This window comes from Mobula hypostoma, chromosome 5 (genome assembly GCF_963921235.1).
Source record: "Mobula hypostoma chromosome 5, sMobHyp1.1, whole genome shotgun sequence".
Classification (NCBI taxonomy): domain Eukaryota; kingdom Metazoa; phylum Chordata; class Chondrichthyes; order Myliobatiformes; family Myliobatidae; genus Mobula; species Mobula hypostoma.
This window is the reverse complement of record NC_086101.1, coordinates 30,577,744-30,596,424: the sequence shown is the minus strand read 5'-3', so window position 1 is coordinate 30,596,424 and position 18,681 is coordinate 30,577,744. Positions and strand designations below refer to the sequence as shown.

Here is an 18,681-nt window from a genome sequence, read left to right as displayed (position 1 = left end):
ATGTAAATTACAGCTGTTATTATAATTGCAGCTCAAGTTCTACCAAGTCAGGGTAGAAACTTCATTATGTATTGAGATCTGCTGCCCCTGTCCTGAGAGTATGTGACATGACAGTACAGAGGAGTACCACTCTTGTGTCTGACCCTGGGAGCACATGAGTGAGAGCTTTAATCTGTGTCTGACTCCAGGAGAGTATGAGGGGACAGTGTAGAGGGAGCTTTGCTCTGTCTCTAATCATGGTGTATAATGGAACAGTACAGAGGGAGATTCTCTGTGTCTAACCTGGGAGAGCGTGATGGGGTAGTGCAGAGGGAGCTTCACTCTCTCTCTAACCCTTTGCCTAGGAGAGTGTAATAGTAAGCATAGAGGCTGCTTTCTCTGTGTCTAACCCAAGTCCTTGGAAAGCATGATAGGACAGTGTAGGCAAATTTACTTTACATTGAAACCATGCTTCCTCTGGTCATGTGGGTCTAATGGAACAGTACAGAGGGAGTTTTATTTTATCCCTCCCATGCTCTCACTACTCCAGGAGTTTGTTAGGTTAGGTGTGCATCTGGTTTCATTCCTATATAACAGTGAGATGTAGAATTATGAAGAAGATGCAGAGAACGTATGATTGTCCAGGATCATTAAGTGCAGAACATAATTTGATCCTTATGTAGAGTACTTGTATTCCGTAACATTCACTGGCCACATAGGAATTGATGCCTAGCTTGTGGTTATACTGGCTAATGAAACCAATCACAGAAAGCATATCTGGTAAAGTGAAGGTCTCTGCTGGTCACAACTGTGGCTGTCTGCTGCCCTCTTGACGTCTTCCCTCTCTGCCCTTGCTAGGGTCCTCCAGGTGAAGTCATCCAGCCACTCCCTATCCAGAGGCGCAAGAAGAGCAAGCGATCGGTGTCCATAGATGGAAGCCAGCTTCTGCCAGATGAGCTGATGATGGATGATGAGATCCTTGATTACGCTGATGGAATGGAGGAGATATTTGGGTCACTGAACTCACTAAAGGTGGAGATTGAGCAGATGAGGCACCCGATCGGCACTAAGGAGCACCCAGCCCGCACCTGTAGGGACCTGCAAATCTGTCACGAGGACTACAAGGACGGTGAGTGTCCCGGTCCCCTTCCTCTTCCTCCTAGGCAGTGGTACACCTGAAGCACATGCACCCCTTGGGCCTGTACAACAACCCAACCTTCAGATTACAGTTAGGGTAGCAGCTCAGTGACAGAAATAGAATGGTGATATGTTTGTAAGTTAGCATGGTTTAATGTTGGAAGCTTAACAGTTGGTGCTTCTGTATCCTCTTCCTTATGATTGTGTTTGTGGGAGGTTGGAATTGGAGTTGGAGCTGGTTGTTATTGTCACATGTACCAAGGTACAGTGAGTGGCTTGTCTTTTATACTGTCCATACAGATCAAATCATTACACAGCACATTGAGTTAGTACAAGACAAGACAATAATAGAATGCAAAATAATGTGTAACAGCTACAAAAAAAGTGCATTGTGAGTAGATATTAAGTTTCAAGATCATAATGGGGTATATTGTGAGGGGAACTTATTGTACTTGGGGACCATTCTAGGGCCTTATAACTGCAGGATAGAAGCTGACCTTGCTCTGGGTAGTATGTGCTTTAAGACTTTTGTATCTTCTTCCGGATGGGAGAGAGAGTGGCTGAATGTGTGGGGTGGGTAGGGTCTTTGATGATGTTGGTTGCTTTCCTGAGGAAGCAAGAAGTGTAGAAAAGTGCTGTCAAGCGAACTTTGATGTTTTTGCACAGTGTATATTTAAGATACTGGACAGGGTAAACGTTTAGGATGCCAATCAAGCAGGCAGTTTGTCCTGGATGGTATGAGGCTTCTTGGGAGTTGTTGGAGCTGCAGTCACCCAGGCAAATGGCAAGTGTTCCATCACAACCCGGACTTGTGCCTTGTAGATGTTGGGGAGGATTTGGACAACCAGGAGGTGAGTCAGGACAGGACTCTCAGCTCTTGACCTGATGTTGTCAGCTGTTGGAAAAGTTTCCAATGCTTTTTTTATCTGAGTATGAGTGATGTAGATAAGTAAATCCAGGCTGGTGTTGTAGATAACCAGCACTTCACCGAATGCAGACAAGTGCCTTAGATGCGTGGTGTTGGGTAAAAGAAATCTCAGGACAATAACTAAGATTGATAGGTATTAGTCAATTTAATCAAGCTCACACCATTCAGTTTTTACTCCTTCCTCTCCATCCCTCAGGTGAATATTGGATTGACCCCAACCAGGGTTGTGCGGCTGACTCCTTCAAGGTTTACTGTAACTTCACTGCGGGAGGAGAGACCTGCATCTTCCCGGATAAGAAATCCTCAGGGGTGAGTAGGGAGATCACACCATCTGGGAGACCCTTGGCCCATCCCACACATGGAGCCAGTCTCTGCTTTCTTACCACGTATGTCCTTCTGTTGGGCCATACCCAGCAATGTCCTATGTGCTGTGGCTTCAGGGAATTCTCTTTCATGTGTCTTTGATTCTGAGCATACTGGGGACACGGTGATGGTATGGGCAATGCTGGATAAGGTCAGGGATGAATGCCAGACTGATGGGAAAGGAGAACTGTGGTGAAGGTATACAGTGGTGAACGGGGAATCAAAGATACCAGCGTGATTGGAATTGGTTGGCAGTGGAAGGGATGGAATGCACAGTGATATAGCTGGTGGAGTCACCGCATCACAGTGACAGAGACGCAGTTCAATTTTGACCTCTGGTGCTGTCTGTGTGGAGTTTGCATGACCTCCCTGAGACTACATTGCTTTCCCCTTGGCGCTGCAGTTTCCTCGCATGTCAAATTTCAAGTTAAGCATCATGGGCACATGTACTCAGGGTAATGAAATTTATATTTTTGCCACAGCAGTGTATTACAGATACAACAAATGTACTGTAAGGTAGACTTAAATTAATATAAAATATACATAAACACAGGAGATTCTGAGAATACTGGAATTCTTGAGCAATACCCACAAAATGCTGGAGGAATTCTGAAAGTCAGACAGCATCTGTAGAGGGAATAAAGAGTCAACATTTCAGGCCAACACCCTTCATCGGGACTGGAAAGGGAGAGGGCAGAAGACAGAATAAGGAAGTGGGGGGAGAGGGAGGAGTACAGCTGGCGGGTGATAGGTGGGACCGGGTGAGGGAGAAGGTGGGTGAAGGAGTGTGGATAAAGATAGAGGCTGGACGGTGATATGTGGATGAAGAAGAAAGAATCTAATATAAGAGGACAATGGAGCATAGAAGCAAGGGAAGGAGGAGGGGAAACAGAGAGGTGATGAGCAGGTGAAGATGAGAAAAGAAGGGTAGAGAGGGTAAGCAGAATTGAGAATGGAGGAAGAGATAGGGAGGAGGAGGAGTAAATTAGGGAAATCAATGTTCATGTCATCACCCACGGAACATAAGGTGTTACTCCTCCAACCTATGTTTGGCCTCAGCACTGCATGGACAGGCATGTCAGAATGGGAAATGAGAAGCTGATTTGAAATGGGTACAAACCAGGAGATCCTACTTTTGTGGTGGATAGAGCGAAGGTGCTCATAGAAATGATTTTCCAATCTGGTTTCTGTTTTACTGATGTAGAGGAGGCTGTAGCTTGGGATACGACAGATGCCCTCAAAAGACTTGCAGCTGAAGTGTTGTCTCACCTGGAAGGACTGTTCGGTGCCTTGAATTGTGGTGAGGGGAGTGGAGAAATTGTAGCAAATATCCTGCTTGCAGGGGCAAGTACCAGGAGGGAGATCAGTGAGAAGAGTTGACTGGACAACAGAGTCAAACAGAGAGTGATTTAAATGGAAAGTGGAGTGGGTGGGTGGGGAGGAAGGGAGATAAAAGTGTACCTAGCGGCAGGATCCCATTGGAGATGGTGAAAGTTATGATAAATGATGTGCTGAATTTGGAGGCGCAGATGATGGTGGGTAAGGAGAAGGTGAACCCTATCCTTGTTACGATGGCAAGAGGATGGGTTGAGAGAAGATCTATCGAAAAGGTTATAAATAATTTGCATGAAAAAAGAAACTAAAGTAAATTACATCATACATGTTGGTGGGTTAACTGTAAGCTGACCCCAGTGTGTAGTGGTCTGGGTTAGAGTCTGGGTGGTAGATGGGAGTGGGATCAATGTAGACTGTGTATAAGTGGGTCTTTGATTATTAGTACCATCTTATTGGGCCAAAGGGCCTTCTTCTCTGCTGTATCTCTCTATGACTCTATGAGGAGGGGAGCTGTAGGAGACAATACCTGTAGGATGATCAGTCAGTGTGAGGGTAGTTACCAGCTGTGGTGTGGGGTGTGAGGGTGCTGTGACCTATTTGTGCATTCTGGTCAGAGGGTAATGTGGGCATTGAAATCACATCTGATCATCTAACCTGCAGGTGAAGATGTCCTCGTGGAATAATGAATACCCCGGGGCCTGGTTCAGTGAGTTTAAGCAAGGAGCACAGGTAAGAGCTGACACAAAGTGACTCATTGTAATCAATTCTTTGGGTTAGTGAGGCTGGGGAGTTAATCCCCCGGTGTACATGCCTCTGTGTATATGTTTGTGTTTGTCTGTCTGTGCATGTTCCTGTGTGCCTATCTTTGTGTGTGCATCTGTCTGAGCTTGTGTGTGGTTGTCTTTGTCTACCTGTGTGTGTGCATCTGTCTATCTACCTCTGTATGTGTGTGTGTGTGTGTGTGTGTGTGTGTGTGTGTGTGCGCGCACGCGCACGCTTGGGGGGGGCTTGCTTTGTTGTTGTTGTGTTTTGTTTTGTTGTTGATGTTGTTGTGCTGAACATTGTGGGAGTGCTATGTTGGCAAGTGGATGTGTGCTGATCGCTGTGGGTTTCCCCAGCATATCCCTGGGTGGTGTTGGTTGTTGCCACAAATGATACATTTCACTGTATTTACATGTACAAGTGATAAGTGAATCTCAATCAGAATCAGTCTGTGTGTGCTTGGGTGCTCTTGTATGCGTGTGTCTGCATGTCACTGTCTTCCTCTGTGTGTGTTTGTTTTTCCACTGCCAGGCCATAGTCGATGTGGTATAAAACACAAGGCAACATCTACTTCCAAGCCCATAATGCACAAACAATGACCCTACAACCTGCCATAATCTGCCAAGGCCACTTCACTGAATCAGAGTGAAACTGGTACTAGACCACATATAAAATTCTTAGAACTGGTGATCTGTGTCATTGAGTTCAGCTGTGAGGAATGCATTAAGGGTGAGGAGATCATTTACTGTGGAATTGTGATCTCACTGAAGCAGGTTTATACATGAGTAGTCGTGTGTGTCTCTGTATTTGTGACCACGTACCAAGCAGCTGAGATTTTTAGATTAGATTAGATTAGATAGATAGATATACTTTATTGATCCTGAGGGAAATTGGGTTTCGTTACAGCCGCACCAACCAAGAATAGAGCGTAAATATAGCAACACAAAAACCACAAACAATCAAACAACAAAATGCAAACTATGCCAGATAGAAAATAAGTCCAGGACCAGTCTATTGGCTCAGAGAGTCTGACCCTCCATGGGAGGAGCTGCAAGTTCGATGGCCACAGGCAGGAACAACCTCCCGTGACGCCCAATGTTGTATCTCGGTGGAATGTGGCCGAAGTCCAACAGTAAAAAGTTCAATATCTGGTCTACAAACACGTTCCTCGATCGTAATATGACTCGGATTGCACCATCTGTTGTTAACCAGAACAGCAAGCACCCAACTCCTTTACGCTTACCACTCTCAGTGCACTTCCGGTCAGCCGGAACAGTCTGGAAGCCGTCCATGGAGAAGTTTTGATCGGGTATGTCCTCATGCAGCCCCATTTCGATGAAACACATAACACTGCACTCCCAAAATGTTCTCTGATGCCTGGCTAGCGCCGTGAACTCGTCCTTTTTATTACCCACCGAACTCCTCTTCTCCATAAGTCTCTGTTGTCTCGACCCGGTCCTCTTTCCTCACCTTTGTGATCCCCCTCTGCATCCTCTGTGTGTTTTCCTCCAGATTTCAGCAGGGGTGTCCGCCGCTCTGCTCACTAAACCGGCCAGCATTAGCGCAAGCAGCTGGTCCCTGGAATAAACAATGCGACCTTGCTTCTGTCCCGCGTGTCGAGATGTAACTATTTCCAGCGCTAAAAACCCAAATAAAACTCTCTCTACCAGCATGTTAGAGAGGGTGCAGCTTCGACGTGTTACCGTGAAAAAAAAATACAAAAAATAACGTAAGTTAAAAAGTAAGAAGAAGAAAGTGAAGAATACTGATCGAAACGGCTGTACCAGGCTGCGTGCACGACCGGCATGCAGGACACACACACAGTCCTCTTTTATTGTCATTTAGTAATGCATGCATTAAGAAATGATACAATATTCCTCTGGTGTGACATCACAGAAACACAGGACAGACCAAGATTGAAAAACTGACAAAAACCACATAATTATAACATATAGTTACAACAGTGCAAGCAATACCGTAACTTGATGAAGAACAGGCCGTGTGCACGGTGAAAAAGTTCAAAGTCTCTCGAAAGTCCCACATCTCATGCAGACAGGAGAAGGAAGAAAACTCTCCCTGCCATACCCAACCGCAGTCCGACTCTGAGTCGTCCGAAAATTTCGAGCTCCAACCTGCCCTCCGACACCGAGCACCATCTCTGCCGAATGCTTCGACCCCAGCCCCGGTTGCCAGCAGCAGGCAAAGCCGGGGATTTTGGGGCCTTCCCTCCGGAGATTCCCGATCGCACAGTAGCAGCAGCAGCAAACCGGGCATTTCAGAAGTTACTGCAGATGTTCCTCTGTGCTTCTCACGTCTGTCTCCATCAAATCAGAATTGTGCACGGCTTCCTACTTGCAAATACGATACCATTTCATCAGAGAGCTGCGCGCGTTGCGTCGCGCCGCCATCTTCTCCTCCCTCCTAGATTTTGATGTTCAATTTGATTAGCACCACATTGCAAACAAAACTTTAGTCTGAGTTCCCATCTGTCCATTCTGACGCTGTGGTGCTGTTTTCAATGAGGAGCAAAGATGGGTCAATATTTATAAATGTAACTTTATGGATGACATGAAAATTTGTGGTGGCTTTGATAATGAGGTGTGAGGTTACAATAGTTATTAGTTGGTGAATTGGAAGAGCAGTGGAAGATGAAATGTATTCCTGATAAGTGTGAGCTGGTGCACTTTGGCAGGACTAAGCAGGATAGGATAGACACAATGAATGTTAGGGCATTAGGGAGTATTGAGGAACAGAGGGACCTTGGCTAGTATGAGACCAATGATTTCTGAAGATGGAAGCATAGTTAGATAAGGTGGTGAAGAAAAGACAGAGAGTAAGAGCAGGGAGATTACATTACAACTTTAAAAACGTGGTTGACCTACAGCTGGACTACTGGACTGTTGTGTTCATAAGGGATTCAATTCCCATGTAAGAAATTTGTATTTTCTCTCCGTGACTGCTTGGGTTTCATCCAGGTGCTACGGTTTTGTCTCACTTTTCAAAGACATATAGGTTAGGGTTAGTAAACCGAGGGTATGCTATGTTGGTACTGGAAGCATGGTGACATTGCAGGCTGTAACCAGCACATGTTGGGCGGTGTTGGTTATTGGCACAGGCAACACATTTTTTCAGTATACAATACATGTGACAAATAAAGCTAATCTTTATCTTGATCGCACTGGAGAGAGTACAAAAGTGGTTGTTGCTTGGGATGGAGTGTTTCAGCGATTAGGATGGGGTGGATAGGCTGTGATAATTGGATGTACAAAGTACACCAAGGTCCATCAGTTCCTCAATACTCCCGAGTTGTCCTACCATTCATCCATTCTTGGAGAAGAGGAGGCGGGGGCTGAAGAGCCTGTTTCTATGCTATATGACTCTGTGACCTGATAGTGATGTACACTGATTTTCCCACACTGCGATGCACAACATTGAGCCATAGAGTAAGACATTTATCGGGGATCTGAGGAAGGGATTTTTTCATCCTGTTTGCAGTTAGAATCTGGAATGCACTGATTGATGAAGTGGTGGAATTGTGTACCCTGAACAAATGAGATATATGCAACACTTCAATGGCCAATGCTGCGGCTTCATGTTTATAGATGTAATTAGTAAATTCAATTGACTTTATTACTTACATCCTTCATACACATGAGGAGTAAAAATCTTTACGTTATGTCTTTGTTCAAATGTGCAATGTGCAATTATAGTAGTTTATAATAAATACATCAGAACAGTCAACATAACATAGAAATACAGTTGCGTCATCATGAAGTCAGTAGATCATGAATTAAGTCTGATGGCCTGGTGGAAGAAGCTGTCCTGGAGCATGTTGGTCCTGGCTTTTATGCTGCGGTACCATTTCCCGGATGGTAGCAGCTGGAACAGCTTGTGGTTGGGGTGACTCAGGTCTCCAATGATCCTTCAGACTTTCACACACCTGTCTTGTAAATATCCTAAATAGTGGGAAGTTCACATCTACAGATGCGCTGGGCTGTCCACACCACTCTCTGCAGAGTCATGTGATTGAGAGAAGTACAGTTCCCATACCTGGCAGTGATGCAGCCAGTCACGATGCTCTCAATTGTGCCCCTGTAGAAAGCTGGAAATAATAATTGGTTTATTATTTTTGCACGTACTGAGGTACAATGGAAAATATTTGCATGCTATCCATACATATAATATCAAAACATATTTACATGAAGATAGTACAAAGAGAAAAGCAATAACAGAATGCAGAATATAGCATTACATTTATAGGGAAAGTATAGTTAAGGCAGGCAATAAGATACAAAGCCATGACATGGTACGTTTTGAGGTCAATTTCAATTTTAATACAAGAGATACATTTAGGAATTTTAAACAATGGAGTAGAAGCTGTCCTTGAGCCTGGTGATGAGTGCTTTCAAGGTGTGTATCTTCTGCTCAATATGGATGTAGGGGAGAAGAGTAGATATTTGTGGTGTGAGGGGTCTTTGATTATGATGGCTGCTTTCGTGACGCAGCGGGTAGTGTAGACAGTGGAAGTGGGTATCTGATGGTCAACATGAACTCAGTGGGCCAAATGGCCTGTTTCTATGACTACAGATCATCTTTAAAATGGCTACCTGATCATTATTGCAGTTGGTGGCTATGGGAGGCTTTATGACCATTTGTCTGCTGTAAATCCCTTGGTTTCACCATCACTTGGACAAAAGAAAGACTTTGGAGAATCTTGTACTGTTACTAATGCAATGCCTCACTTCCTTTGCAGTTATCCTATGTAGACTCAGACAACAACCCAATTGGCGTGGTGCAGATGACCTTCCTGCGATTACTGAGTGTGGCAGCCCGCCAGAACTTCACCTACCACTGTCACCGCTCCGTCGCCTGGTACCACACAGCAACCGACAGCTATGACAAGGCAATGAGGTTCCTGGGGGCCAATGACGAGGAGATGTCCTTTGACAACAACCCATACATCAAGGCCATCATGGATGGCTGTGCGGTCAGTCTGAGCTCTCACTGTTACACACTTGTTTATGGAAATGTCAAAGTTAAATGGAAATTGGCCCAATTACACAATGAATGAGTGGCATAGTTCTCCATCCAGCTCTTAGTGGCAGTGATGGATGGAACAGTGGAAAGGGAACATAATTCTGTACTTTATAAATGACCTGGAGTCCTTAATGGGCCAACACAGAAAGAAATTTACCCTTTATCTAATCATCAGACCCTTTTTATAGCTGCCCCAATTAATGTGTGGAACACAGTGTTGAGTGTGCATCTACCCTTGACTGTTACTATGCCGGGAGAGTGTGGTGAGATAGTGTAGGAAATTGACTCTAAGTCTGACCCCAAGTCTTTGTGATGGGATAGTGTAGAGAGAGCTTCACTCTGTCTCTCTCCCTGGAGTGTGTGACGAAGTGGTGTAGGGAGCATTTTGCTTCGTGTTTGACCTTGGGATTGTGTGTTCAGATAGTGAGGGAGCTGCACTCTGTGTCTAATCCTGGAACTGTGATGGGACAGCATAGAGTGAGCTCCACTCTGTGTCTGGCCCTGGGAATGAGTGATGGGGCAGTAGAGGGAACTTCACAGTGTCTCACCCTGGGAATGTGTTGTGGGACAGTAGAGGGATCTTCACTCCCTGTATAATTGTCCTAGTGTACGATGGGAGTTTTTGGAGGGACTTTCATTCTGTCAGATCTCTGGAGGTGTTTGATGGAACAGTTTAGAGGGAGCTTCACCCTGTGTCTGACCATGGGAATGGGGGATGAGGCAATATAGGGGGAAGCTTCACTCTGGCCTATGCCATCCTCACACTCTGTGCTGAATATTTCTGACACAGTGGAGCTGTTACCTCCTCTGCTTAGGACTGCTGGACCTGCTACACAGGGTCACGACTGAGAAAAGAAGAGCAAAGCTGGAGGTTTCATCCGGGGGTGGGGTGTGTGTGTGTGTGTGTGTGTTTTAAACCATTTGGCAAGGGATAAATAAAGGTGTCACAGTGGTACAGCAGTTAGCACTACTGCCTCCCAGCTTTCAGAGAGCCAGATTCAATCTTGAACTGGGGTGCTACTCGAGTGGAGTCACTGCATGTGTTTCCCCTGGGTGCTCTGGATTCCTCATACACATGTTCACTCGGTTAATTGGCTACTATACATTACCCCTTGTGTAGGAGCTTGGCAAGGGAATTGAGAGTGGTTGGTGGTGGGGCGGGGGGGGGGGGGCAAGTTTCCAGGATTGCAAAGGAAAAATGAGATTGGTATAGGCAGGTACTTAATGGCCAGTGTGGACACAGTCGGCTGAAAGACCTGTTTGCCTGTTGTCTGACCAGCAACCTCAAAGGTCAATTAGGACACCCAGTAAAGTTGCTGCATGGTGTGGGATGATCCCGATGTCTAGATCCATATTAACATGCATTTTCTTCTTGCCTTGACCCAGCTGAGGAAGGGCAGTGACAAAACAGTCCTGGAGATCAATACTCCGCAGGTGGAACAGATGCCCTTCGTGGACGTGCTCTTCACCGATTTCACTGAACCTCACCAGAAGTTCGGATTCGAAGTGGGACCTGTTTGTTTCCAGGGCTAAAACTCGCCCAGCTCCCACCATGACTAGTGTCACTACCACCTTGCTGACCCATTCACCCCTGAGAAGGAAATCCTCGGCATGCAGCTTACATGCTCACCTGACAGAAGATGTGAAGCACAGTTACTTACATGAAGGAAAACAAAATATGGGGAAAAAAGATCTGTTGTATCACCTACTGTGTTCTCCCCTCCTCCTCCTCCAGCTCCATTAAGATCAATTCCCCTCTGGAGGTAGTGGCCTGGTTTGATGTGGGTGTTATTATTTTATTAAGGAAAGTGGCCAGAAGATAAAATTTTCTGTTTTTTTTTTAATTAAAAAAATGTTCTCCATAGATTGTAATATAAAACCACAACAAAAAGAGAGAGAGACGATTTTATTTAATTCATACACCTGCCGTAAATTTGAACCAAATAGCAAATAAAAGATGAATTAAGTCTGTGAAGCTTTACTAGTAAATATGGTGCTCCAAAATTGTATTTACTCTCCTTTTTTAAAAAAAGAAAAGGTGCTCAGAGTGTTATATGTTTGTAAGTATTTTTTATTTCTAATGTAAAATATATCTATAAATTGCTGCTTGTTGTGTTAATTTTTCTGTATAGGAAGGTGGCTGATATGTTCTCATCTCTTGCTTCTCTCTTTACTCAGCTTTACCCCTTCCATTTATGCGCACACTCACTGCTGCATGCTCTCCCTCCATTCTGAGGTCACCTTCTCCCCCACCCCCTCTCTCTCTCTCTCTCACACACTCTCTCTCTCTCTCTCTCTCTCCTCTTCAACCCCCAACTCACCCATCTCTCCTTCCCACCATAGCATTTTACGCTCCTTGACACAATATCCAGTTACAGATTCCAGACGCCAGCTTTGCACTGCCACTTTGTGCGGTTTCACTTTATCCTCACATGTAATTTTTGTTCTCCCCGAGGTTAACTGTAGTCATTGTGTGGTAGGGCACTTGTTGTTCTGTACTGTTCCTGTCTGCGTGGACTGAATCTTTTAATAGATTGAAAAAAAAAATCACCAATATTGTACTGCCTGTCACTTTCTTTGTTGGTTTTGAAAAGAAAAAATATTGACTTTCAATAAAAAGAACAACTGCAAATGATGGAAATTAAATTAAAAACTGAAAAAGCTGGAAACACGTCAGGCAGCATCTGTGGAGACTGAGACAGACAGTGTCAAATACTGTTATGACACAGGTTACAATTCTGAAACATTAACCTTGTTTCTCTTTCCATAGATGGTGCCTGACTCAATATTTTTTCCCAACCTTTTCTGATTTCATCAGCTCAGAATGCTGATTTTGATCCCTGTACATTTTGGGATTTTAGTGATCTTTCCAGATCTGGCCAGTAGACATATTAAACAGAGAATGCTGAATGTACTCGCCATATCAGGCAGCTCTGTGAAGAGTGAAACGGATTCAGTGTTTCATCAGGAAAGCCAGAAACGCTGAATCTGCTTGTCTCTCCACTGATGCCGCCCAACCTGCAGAGGTCAAACATCTTTTTATTTCAGATTTCCATCATCTGCAGTGTTTTCCATTCCCACTAAAGGTATCAGTTGTGAGCTCTGCATCAGAAGTTCTTGGGTTCAAGTCCCACTCCAGGCACTTGAATGCCTGATAACTTATGGCACTGAGGAAGTGCTGTGCTCTCAGAGAAGCTTCTCTCAGATAAGCCAAATCCATACAGGCAATGTTACAGATCCCCTTAATAAATGCCAATAAAAATCAGATCATGACATTGCCATTCATTGGACCATGTGCAAATGAACTGTATTGCCTCTTTTAACTGGACAACAGTGGCAACACTACAGTCATTAACTTGCATTGGATGGTCTATGGTTATGATAGGTGCAATATAAGTATGTTCCTTCTTTGACCAGTTCACAACACATTCTTTAGGTTGTATTGGCATTTATGTTTCCTTCATATTTAGAGATAAGACTAATTTATTGAATGTTTCTTTAAAATGTTATGCATTAAAATATATAATAGTAACAAATAAACACATGCTTCTTCCCTGCAGAGTTAAAATAATAGAATTCTTACTAAATGTGTTGACCAGTGTAGATCACCTTTGCCAGCACCTCACATTCCTTTATATTAAAGTTCCATTATACTCTGCCATTATTCAACCTGATTGGAACTTTGGAGACTCAATATTTTCCTCACATTCAATGTCCAGTTTTATTGTTCGAAGCCTTATATGAATCAAGAGTGTTTCAAGACTATGGCTGCACATTGGGAGAGCAAATGTAAAGGGAAATTACTGTTAATGGCAGGACTCTGATCAGGCATTGCTGTATAGGAACACATAGCTTTTTGTGGGACAAGTTATATCTTACAACATCGTTTTTCAAGAAAGTGATACATGTGAATGACAAAGGTAGAGATGTTGATCTTGCCTACGTGAATTAACAAGGCAGTAACAAGGTCCCTCCTGTTGGGATCATCTAGAAGATTATAATACAAGGGATCCACAGTGACTTAGCTGTTTGGCTTCAGAATTTGCTTGCCCATACAAGATTAGGTTAGATTATAAAGACACGCAGTCCTCTTTTATTGTCATTTAGTAATGCATGCATTAAGAAATCATACAATATTTCCTCCGGTGTGATATCACAAAACACAGGACAGACCAAGTCTGAAAAAACTAACAAAACCACATAATTATAACATATAGTTACAACAGTGCAACAATACCATAATCTGATGAAGAAGTCCATTAGCACAGTTAGAAGTTCAAAGTCTCTCAAATGTCCCACATCTCACGCAGACGGGAGAAGGAAGGAAAACTCTCCCTGCCATGCCTGACCACGGTCTGAATCTGAGTCATCCGAAAACTTCGAGCCTCTGATCAGCTCTCCGACACCGAGTACTGAGCACCATCTCTGCCCCAACAATTCGACCTCAATCTCGGTCGCCAACAGCAGGCAAAGCCGGGGATTTTGAGGCCTTCCCTCCGGAAGATTCCCGACCGCGCAGTAACAACAGCAGCGAACTGACATTTCAGAAATTCCTCCAGATGTTCCTCTGTGCTTTCACATCCATCTCCATCAAGGTTATAGTCACTGAGACTTATTCTGGCTGGAGGTGTGCACGTCGTGGGATACTGCAGGGATCTGTAAGGGACTTCTGCTGCTTGCGTTACACATAAATGACCTGGGTGAAAATATAGATGGGTGGGTTAGTGATTTCTCAGATGATACTAAGAATGGCAATCTTCCACACCAAGCACTAAAGGAAACTAGAAATATAGGTCTGGTGAGACATAGTCAAAAAATATCAGATATAGTTTAATGCAGCCAAATCTGTGGTGCTGCACTTTGGGAGATCAAATGTAAAGGCACAGTACACTGTTAATAGTAAGACCTTGAACAGTGTATATGCATAGCGGGATCTTGCAGTCCAAATCCATAGCTACTAGTTCATAGAGTGGTGAAGGTGGTGTATAAAAAAGGCACACCAGCATCCTGAGGAGCTATGTGACTACAAACCACTACAGTCAAGGAGCAACAGAGTGAAACAAGTGCCGAAAATGTCAACATCCTACGAATAAGGAGAGTGATAATGAAAACAATGGCTATTGTTGAATGACATCATAAAACCAATAGAGGTTGAACAGAACTGGACCAAGAATTCAGAAAATCATGTTCTAAGCTTTCATAGCAATGATAGCATTTAAACTGGAATAAACACACCGGACTGGCAAAGAACTCCATCTCTGTCTTCAGGCTAAAGAATCCTACTCCTGGAACGAAACTAGAACAACCAAACGCTTCTTAACTACAACAAAACAGACCCTATATATTGAATTCCTGCTGCACTGACATCCTGCCATAGAACTTAGGGCTAGATTTGGCCCCAAAGTCACTCACGGCCAAGTTGACCAGGGAGTCCTCCATGAAGTGTGAAAAGGTTGCCTCACAAACTGGCCAAGCAATGGCCTGGAATGATAAGATCTGATTCTGCAAGATGACTATATGCCAGATTTCTTGCACACTGTCTAGTTTATATTCTACCTTAGCTATAAGCACAGACTTACGACAGGTGGTGATGTACTGAGAGGCAGCTAGGTGGAAGAATCTTTGGTGTTCTTCATGTTGACCCCAGCCCCCTTTAGGGTCTTAAACCAAAAATGGGAAAGGAAAGATAATTCCCATGCCCTGTTCTCCCTCGGCTGATGAATCAATCTTCCACAATGCTGACAAAATGTATTCTGTGCTGAAAGTGGCACAGAATATGGTCTAGGAGGGGACTTCATGTCTAACATCAAGACAACCTTGATAACACGCATCATGCAATAGGAGTCCAAAATTTCTTGAGATGCAATTTTCATCATTGTTCAGCTTCAGTTAAGGAGAAGTTGTACCTCACCATTGTTAAGCCACATTTGGAATATGCAGTCGCTGCATGGGTCCCATACACAAACAAAAACACTACTTCCATCGAGCGAGTCCAAAGACACATCGCCCGATTTGTCACAAATACCTATGAGAGAGAAATGTCTGTTACTCAACTTTTAAATTCATTAAAGTGGAACTCTCTCCAAGATAGATGTGAAGCACACCGCCTGACCTGTTTTTATAAAATGTTAAATGGACAGCTCGACATAGACTACCAATCCCACATCAAACCCAAACCTATTAGGACCAGACAAGGGCACTCAACTCAATTTGAAATACTGACTACCAAGTCAGATGTGTACAGCAATTCATTTTCCCCCCGCACAATTAAAGCATGGAATCATCTTCATCCTTCCGCAGTCACACAACCAAACCCAATTAAATTTAAGGCAGCTTTTCTTCTTCAAAAATCTCCTTCTTAAGCCCACCTTCTGCCACCTCCAGTTTAAATCCCATGCAGAATATTTTGGAGGATCAAGAACCCAGAGCTAAGAACCAGGAACCAAGAACACCACTGATGCCTACCTCAATAATTATGTAGCAGGTGGTAAGTGAAACAACTCAAATGATATAATGGTTGTCTCATTCTCACTAATTTCTGTGTGGCAAATCCAGCTGCCCTTGCTGGCACTGATCAGAACAGTTTTTGAGGATAAAAAGTCCCACCTTTATACAAAGTACACCCACACTACAATTGTGCTAATTATATTGAACTCAATAGACCAGGCTCAGCAATGCCAGCACCAGTGATGGCATGAGAATTATCAGGAAGATACGCTGCCACAAAACAAACAATCAGAAACAGCAGCAGGCCATTCAGTCCTTCAAACTGTCCTGCCATTCAATCAGATTACTTGTAATCAAATTCTGGTAGCAAAGCATCTTCCCACATTTGCATCTCCTTTATAATTCAAAATACCATCCCATCTCCATCTTACATTGTGGATTTTGCAAGTACGTTTAAGATCCCTGAGGTGGACTCGTCCACTTCTACAATTTGTAAGACAGAATTCTGAAGAGTCAAGATCTTCAATGGAAATTCTTCCTTATCTCAGCCTTAAATGGCTGGATATTATTCAGATGCTGCCTGGATAATGGATAATAGAGTCTTTAGATTCTGGATATCTAGATAACTCTGAGAACCCACCAGGGGAACATGCTCTCCAGTCAATTTCCTTAAAGACATGCTCATTCTTCTGAACTCCAGTCAGTACAAACTTAATCTATTCAACCATCATCAACCCACATCATCCCAGGAATAAACCCATTGAACCTCTATGATCCAATGGAAGTAAATTCTTTAATGTAATGATGCAAACTATCTGCAATAGTCGGAGTCTGACAAGGTTGAATCAAAGCCTCCCTATTTTATTCTGCATGCTCAATAAAAATACTCATTGCAATAATGGCCTTCTATACCTCCATATCAACATTATTTCATGTGCTCAGATCAACAAATCCCTTGATACTACAACATATTGGAGTCTTCTTCATAAGAAATAACCCCTACAGGGTCATAGAACCCCTCTAGCACTTTGCTATCCTGGGCTGATAGAGGTGATTGGCCTTGTGGGTTCCATTCTCACGACATGATTTCATATGTCTTCTAAGCAAAGGACCCAGGGATGAAGTCTGTTGGCATATCTGTAGCTCAGGGTTTTTACAGGGTGGAGTTGCTAGCCCTTTGCCCAAACCTCCCCCTTTTGCATCTGGGCTTGGGATCATCCATGGCACTATTTAAGTACTAACTTGTTTCCTGATTTTTCCTTCCAACGCGGCTAACTGCCCATTTTTCGTTTCTTCTCGTACACTCAACCTCAACGTTCAATATTTTCCTCACTGCCCCCATTATAACCAGAACATAGGACCAACTGTTGTTTAATGAGGAGAGAAAAGGGGTATGAGGGGTTTAGCATTGAGCACATGGAAGTAATGAGGTGTTGGTCAAACATAACTGCAGCAGGTGTGTGCTGAACAACAAAAGTAGAAGAGGAGAAGTCAACAGGATAACTAAATTAAAACTCTGCACTCTTCACAGTCATTGTAACCAAATGTATGGGCACCATGAAAGAGATGTTCTTAATACTCCTATCCTTAGCATAAGTGTTGGGGAGCCACGCGGAGTCAGAAGTGTGAAGCAGATGATACACTAGGCCTTCCTGAGAACCTGTTCTGGGAGTTATCAAGAAATTGCAGAGTTTTGATCATCCTGTTATATGAACCACATTATTAAACTGGAAAGAATGCAAAGATGATTTATGAAAGTGTTTCCAGGACTCATGCCTGAGTCATAGGGAAAGGTTGAAACTTTATTTCTTGGAACGTAAGGGAACTTGGAACAAGGGACTGATCGTATAGTGTAAAATCACAAAGGTCATTAAACCTTAATCACAATTAGGCTATTTGGCCCATCTGCTGGTAATAGATGAAAAGCTCAGATATGCCAGGCATAGCCCATGTTTTTCCATAAGAGATAGGAGTAGAATTAGACTATCTGTCCCATCCAGTCTGCTCCACCATTCCATCATGGCTGATTTATTATCCCTCTCAACCCTAAGCCTATGACAAGTGCTGAGCCACAAGGTTCAGTGCAGAGTCTATCATTGTTTGTTATTTATATCAACAATCTGGATGATGCTCTGATAAACTGGATCAGCGAAGTTGCTGATGACACCAAGAATGGGGTGCAGTGGACAGCGAGGAAGACTAAAGCTTGCAGCGGGATCTGGACTAGCTGGAAGAATGGGTTGAAAAATGGCAGATGGAATCCAATGCAGGCAAGTGTGAGGTGTTCACTTTGGGTAGACCCACCAGGGTAGGTCTTAGATGGTGAGTGGTAAGAGAATGATGAGTGTGATAGGACAGAGGAATCTGAGAATACAGAACCACATTTCCTTGAAAGTGGTATTACAGGTAGATAGGGTCATAAAGACAGCATCTGGCACGTTGGCCTTCATAAGTCAATATATCGAGTACAGGAGTTGGGGAGCTATGATAAAATTGTTTGAGATGCTTCTAAAGCCTAGTTTGGAATATTGTGTCTGGTTTTGTTCATCAAACTACAGAAAAGATGGATGTAAATAAGAAGGAAGACAGCAAAAATTTACAAGGATATTGCCAGGACATCAGGAAGTAATTTATAGGGAAAGCTTGAATAGATTAGGACTTTTTTTTCCTTAGAATGTAGAAGATTGGGGAGA

At 43.5% G+C, this 18,681-nt stretch overlaps 1 protein-coding gene across 1 annotated transcript in view; it reads left to right on the top strand.

The window, feature by feature from the left end:
• Positions 1-13,064, top strand: part of LOC134346173 (collagen alpha-1(V) chain-like) — a 273,825-nt gene extending 260,761 nt beyond the window's left edge. Inside the window, exons 63-67 of the mRNA XM_063047492.1 lie at positions 838-1,108; positions 2,241-2,353; positions 4,403-4,471; positions 9,258-9,491; positions 10,928-13,064. Coding sequence (XP_062903562.1) covers positions 838-1,108; positions 2,241-2,353; positions 4,403-4,471; positions 9,258-9,491; positions 10,928-11,074 — 834 coding nt within the window. The 3' untranslated portion in view covers positions 11,075-13,064. The remainder of the gene's footprint in view (positions 1-837; positions 1,109-2,240; positions 2,354-4,402; positions 4,472-9,257; positions 9,492-10,927) is intronic.
• The last annotated feature ends 5,617 nt before the right edge of the window (positions 13,065-18,681 follow it).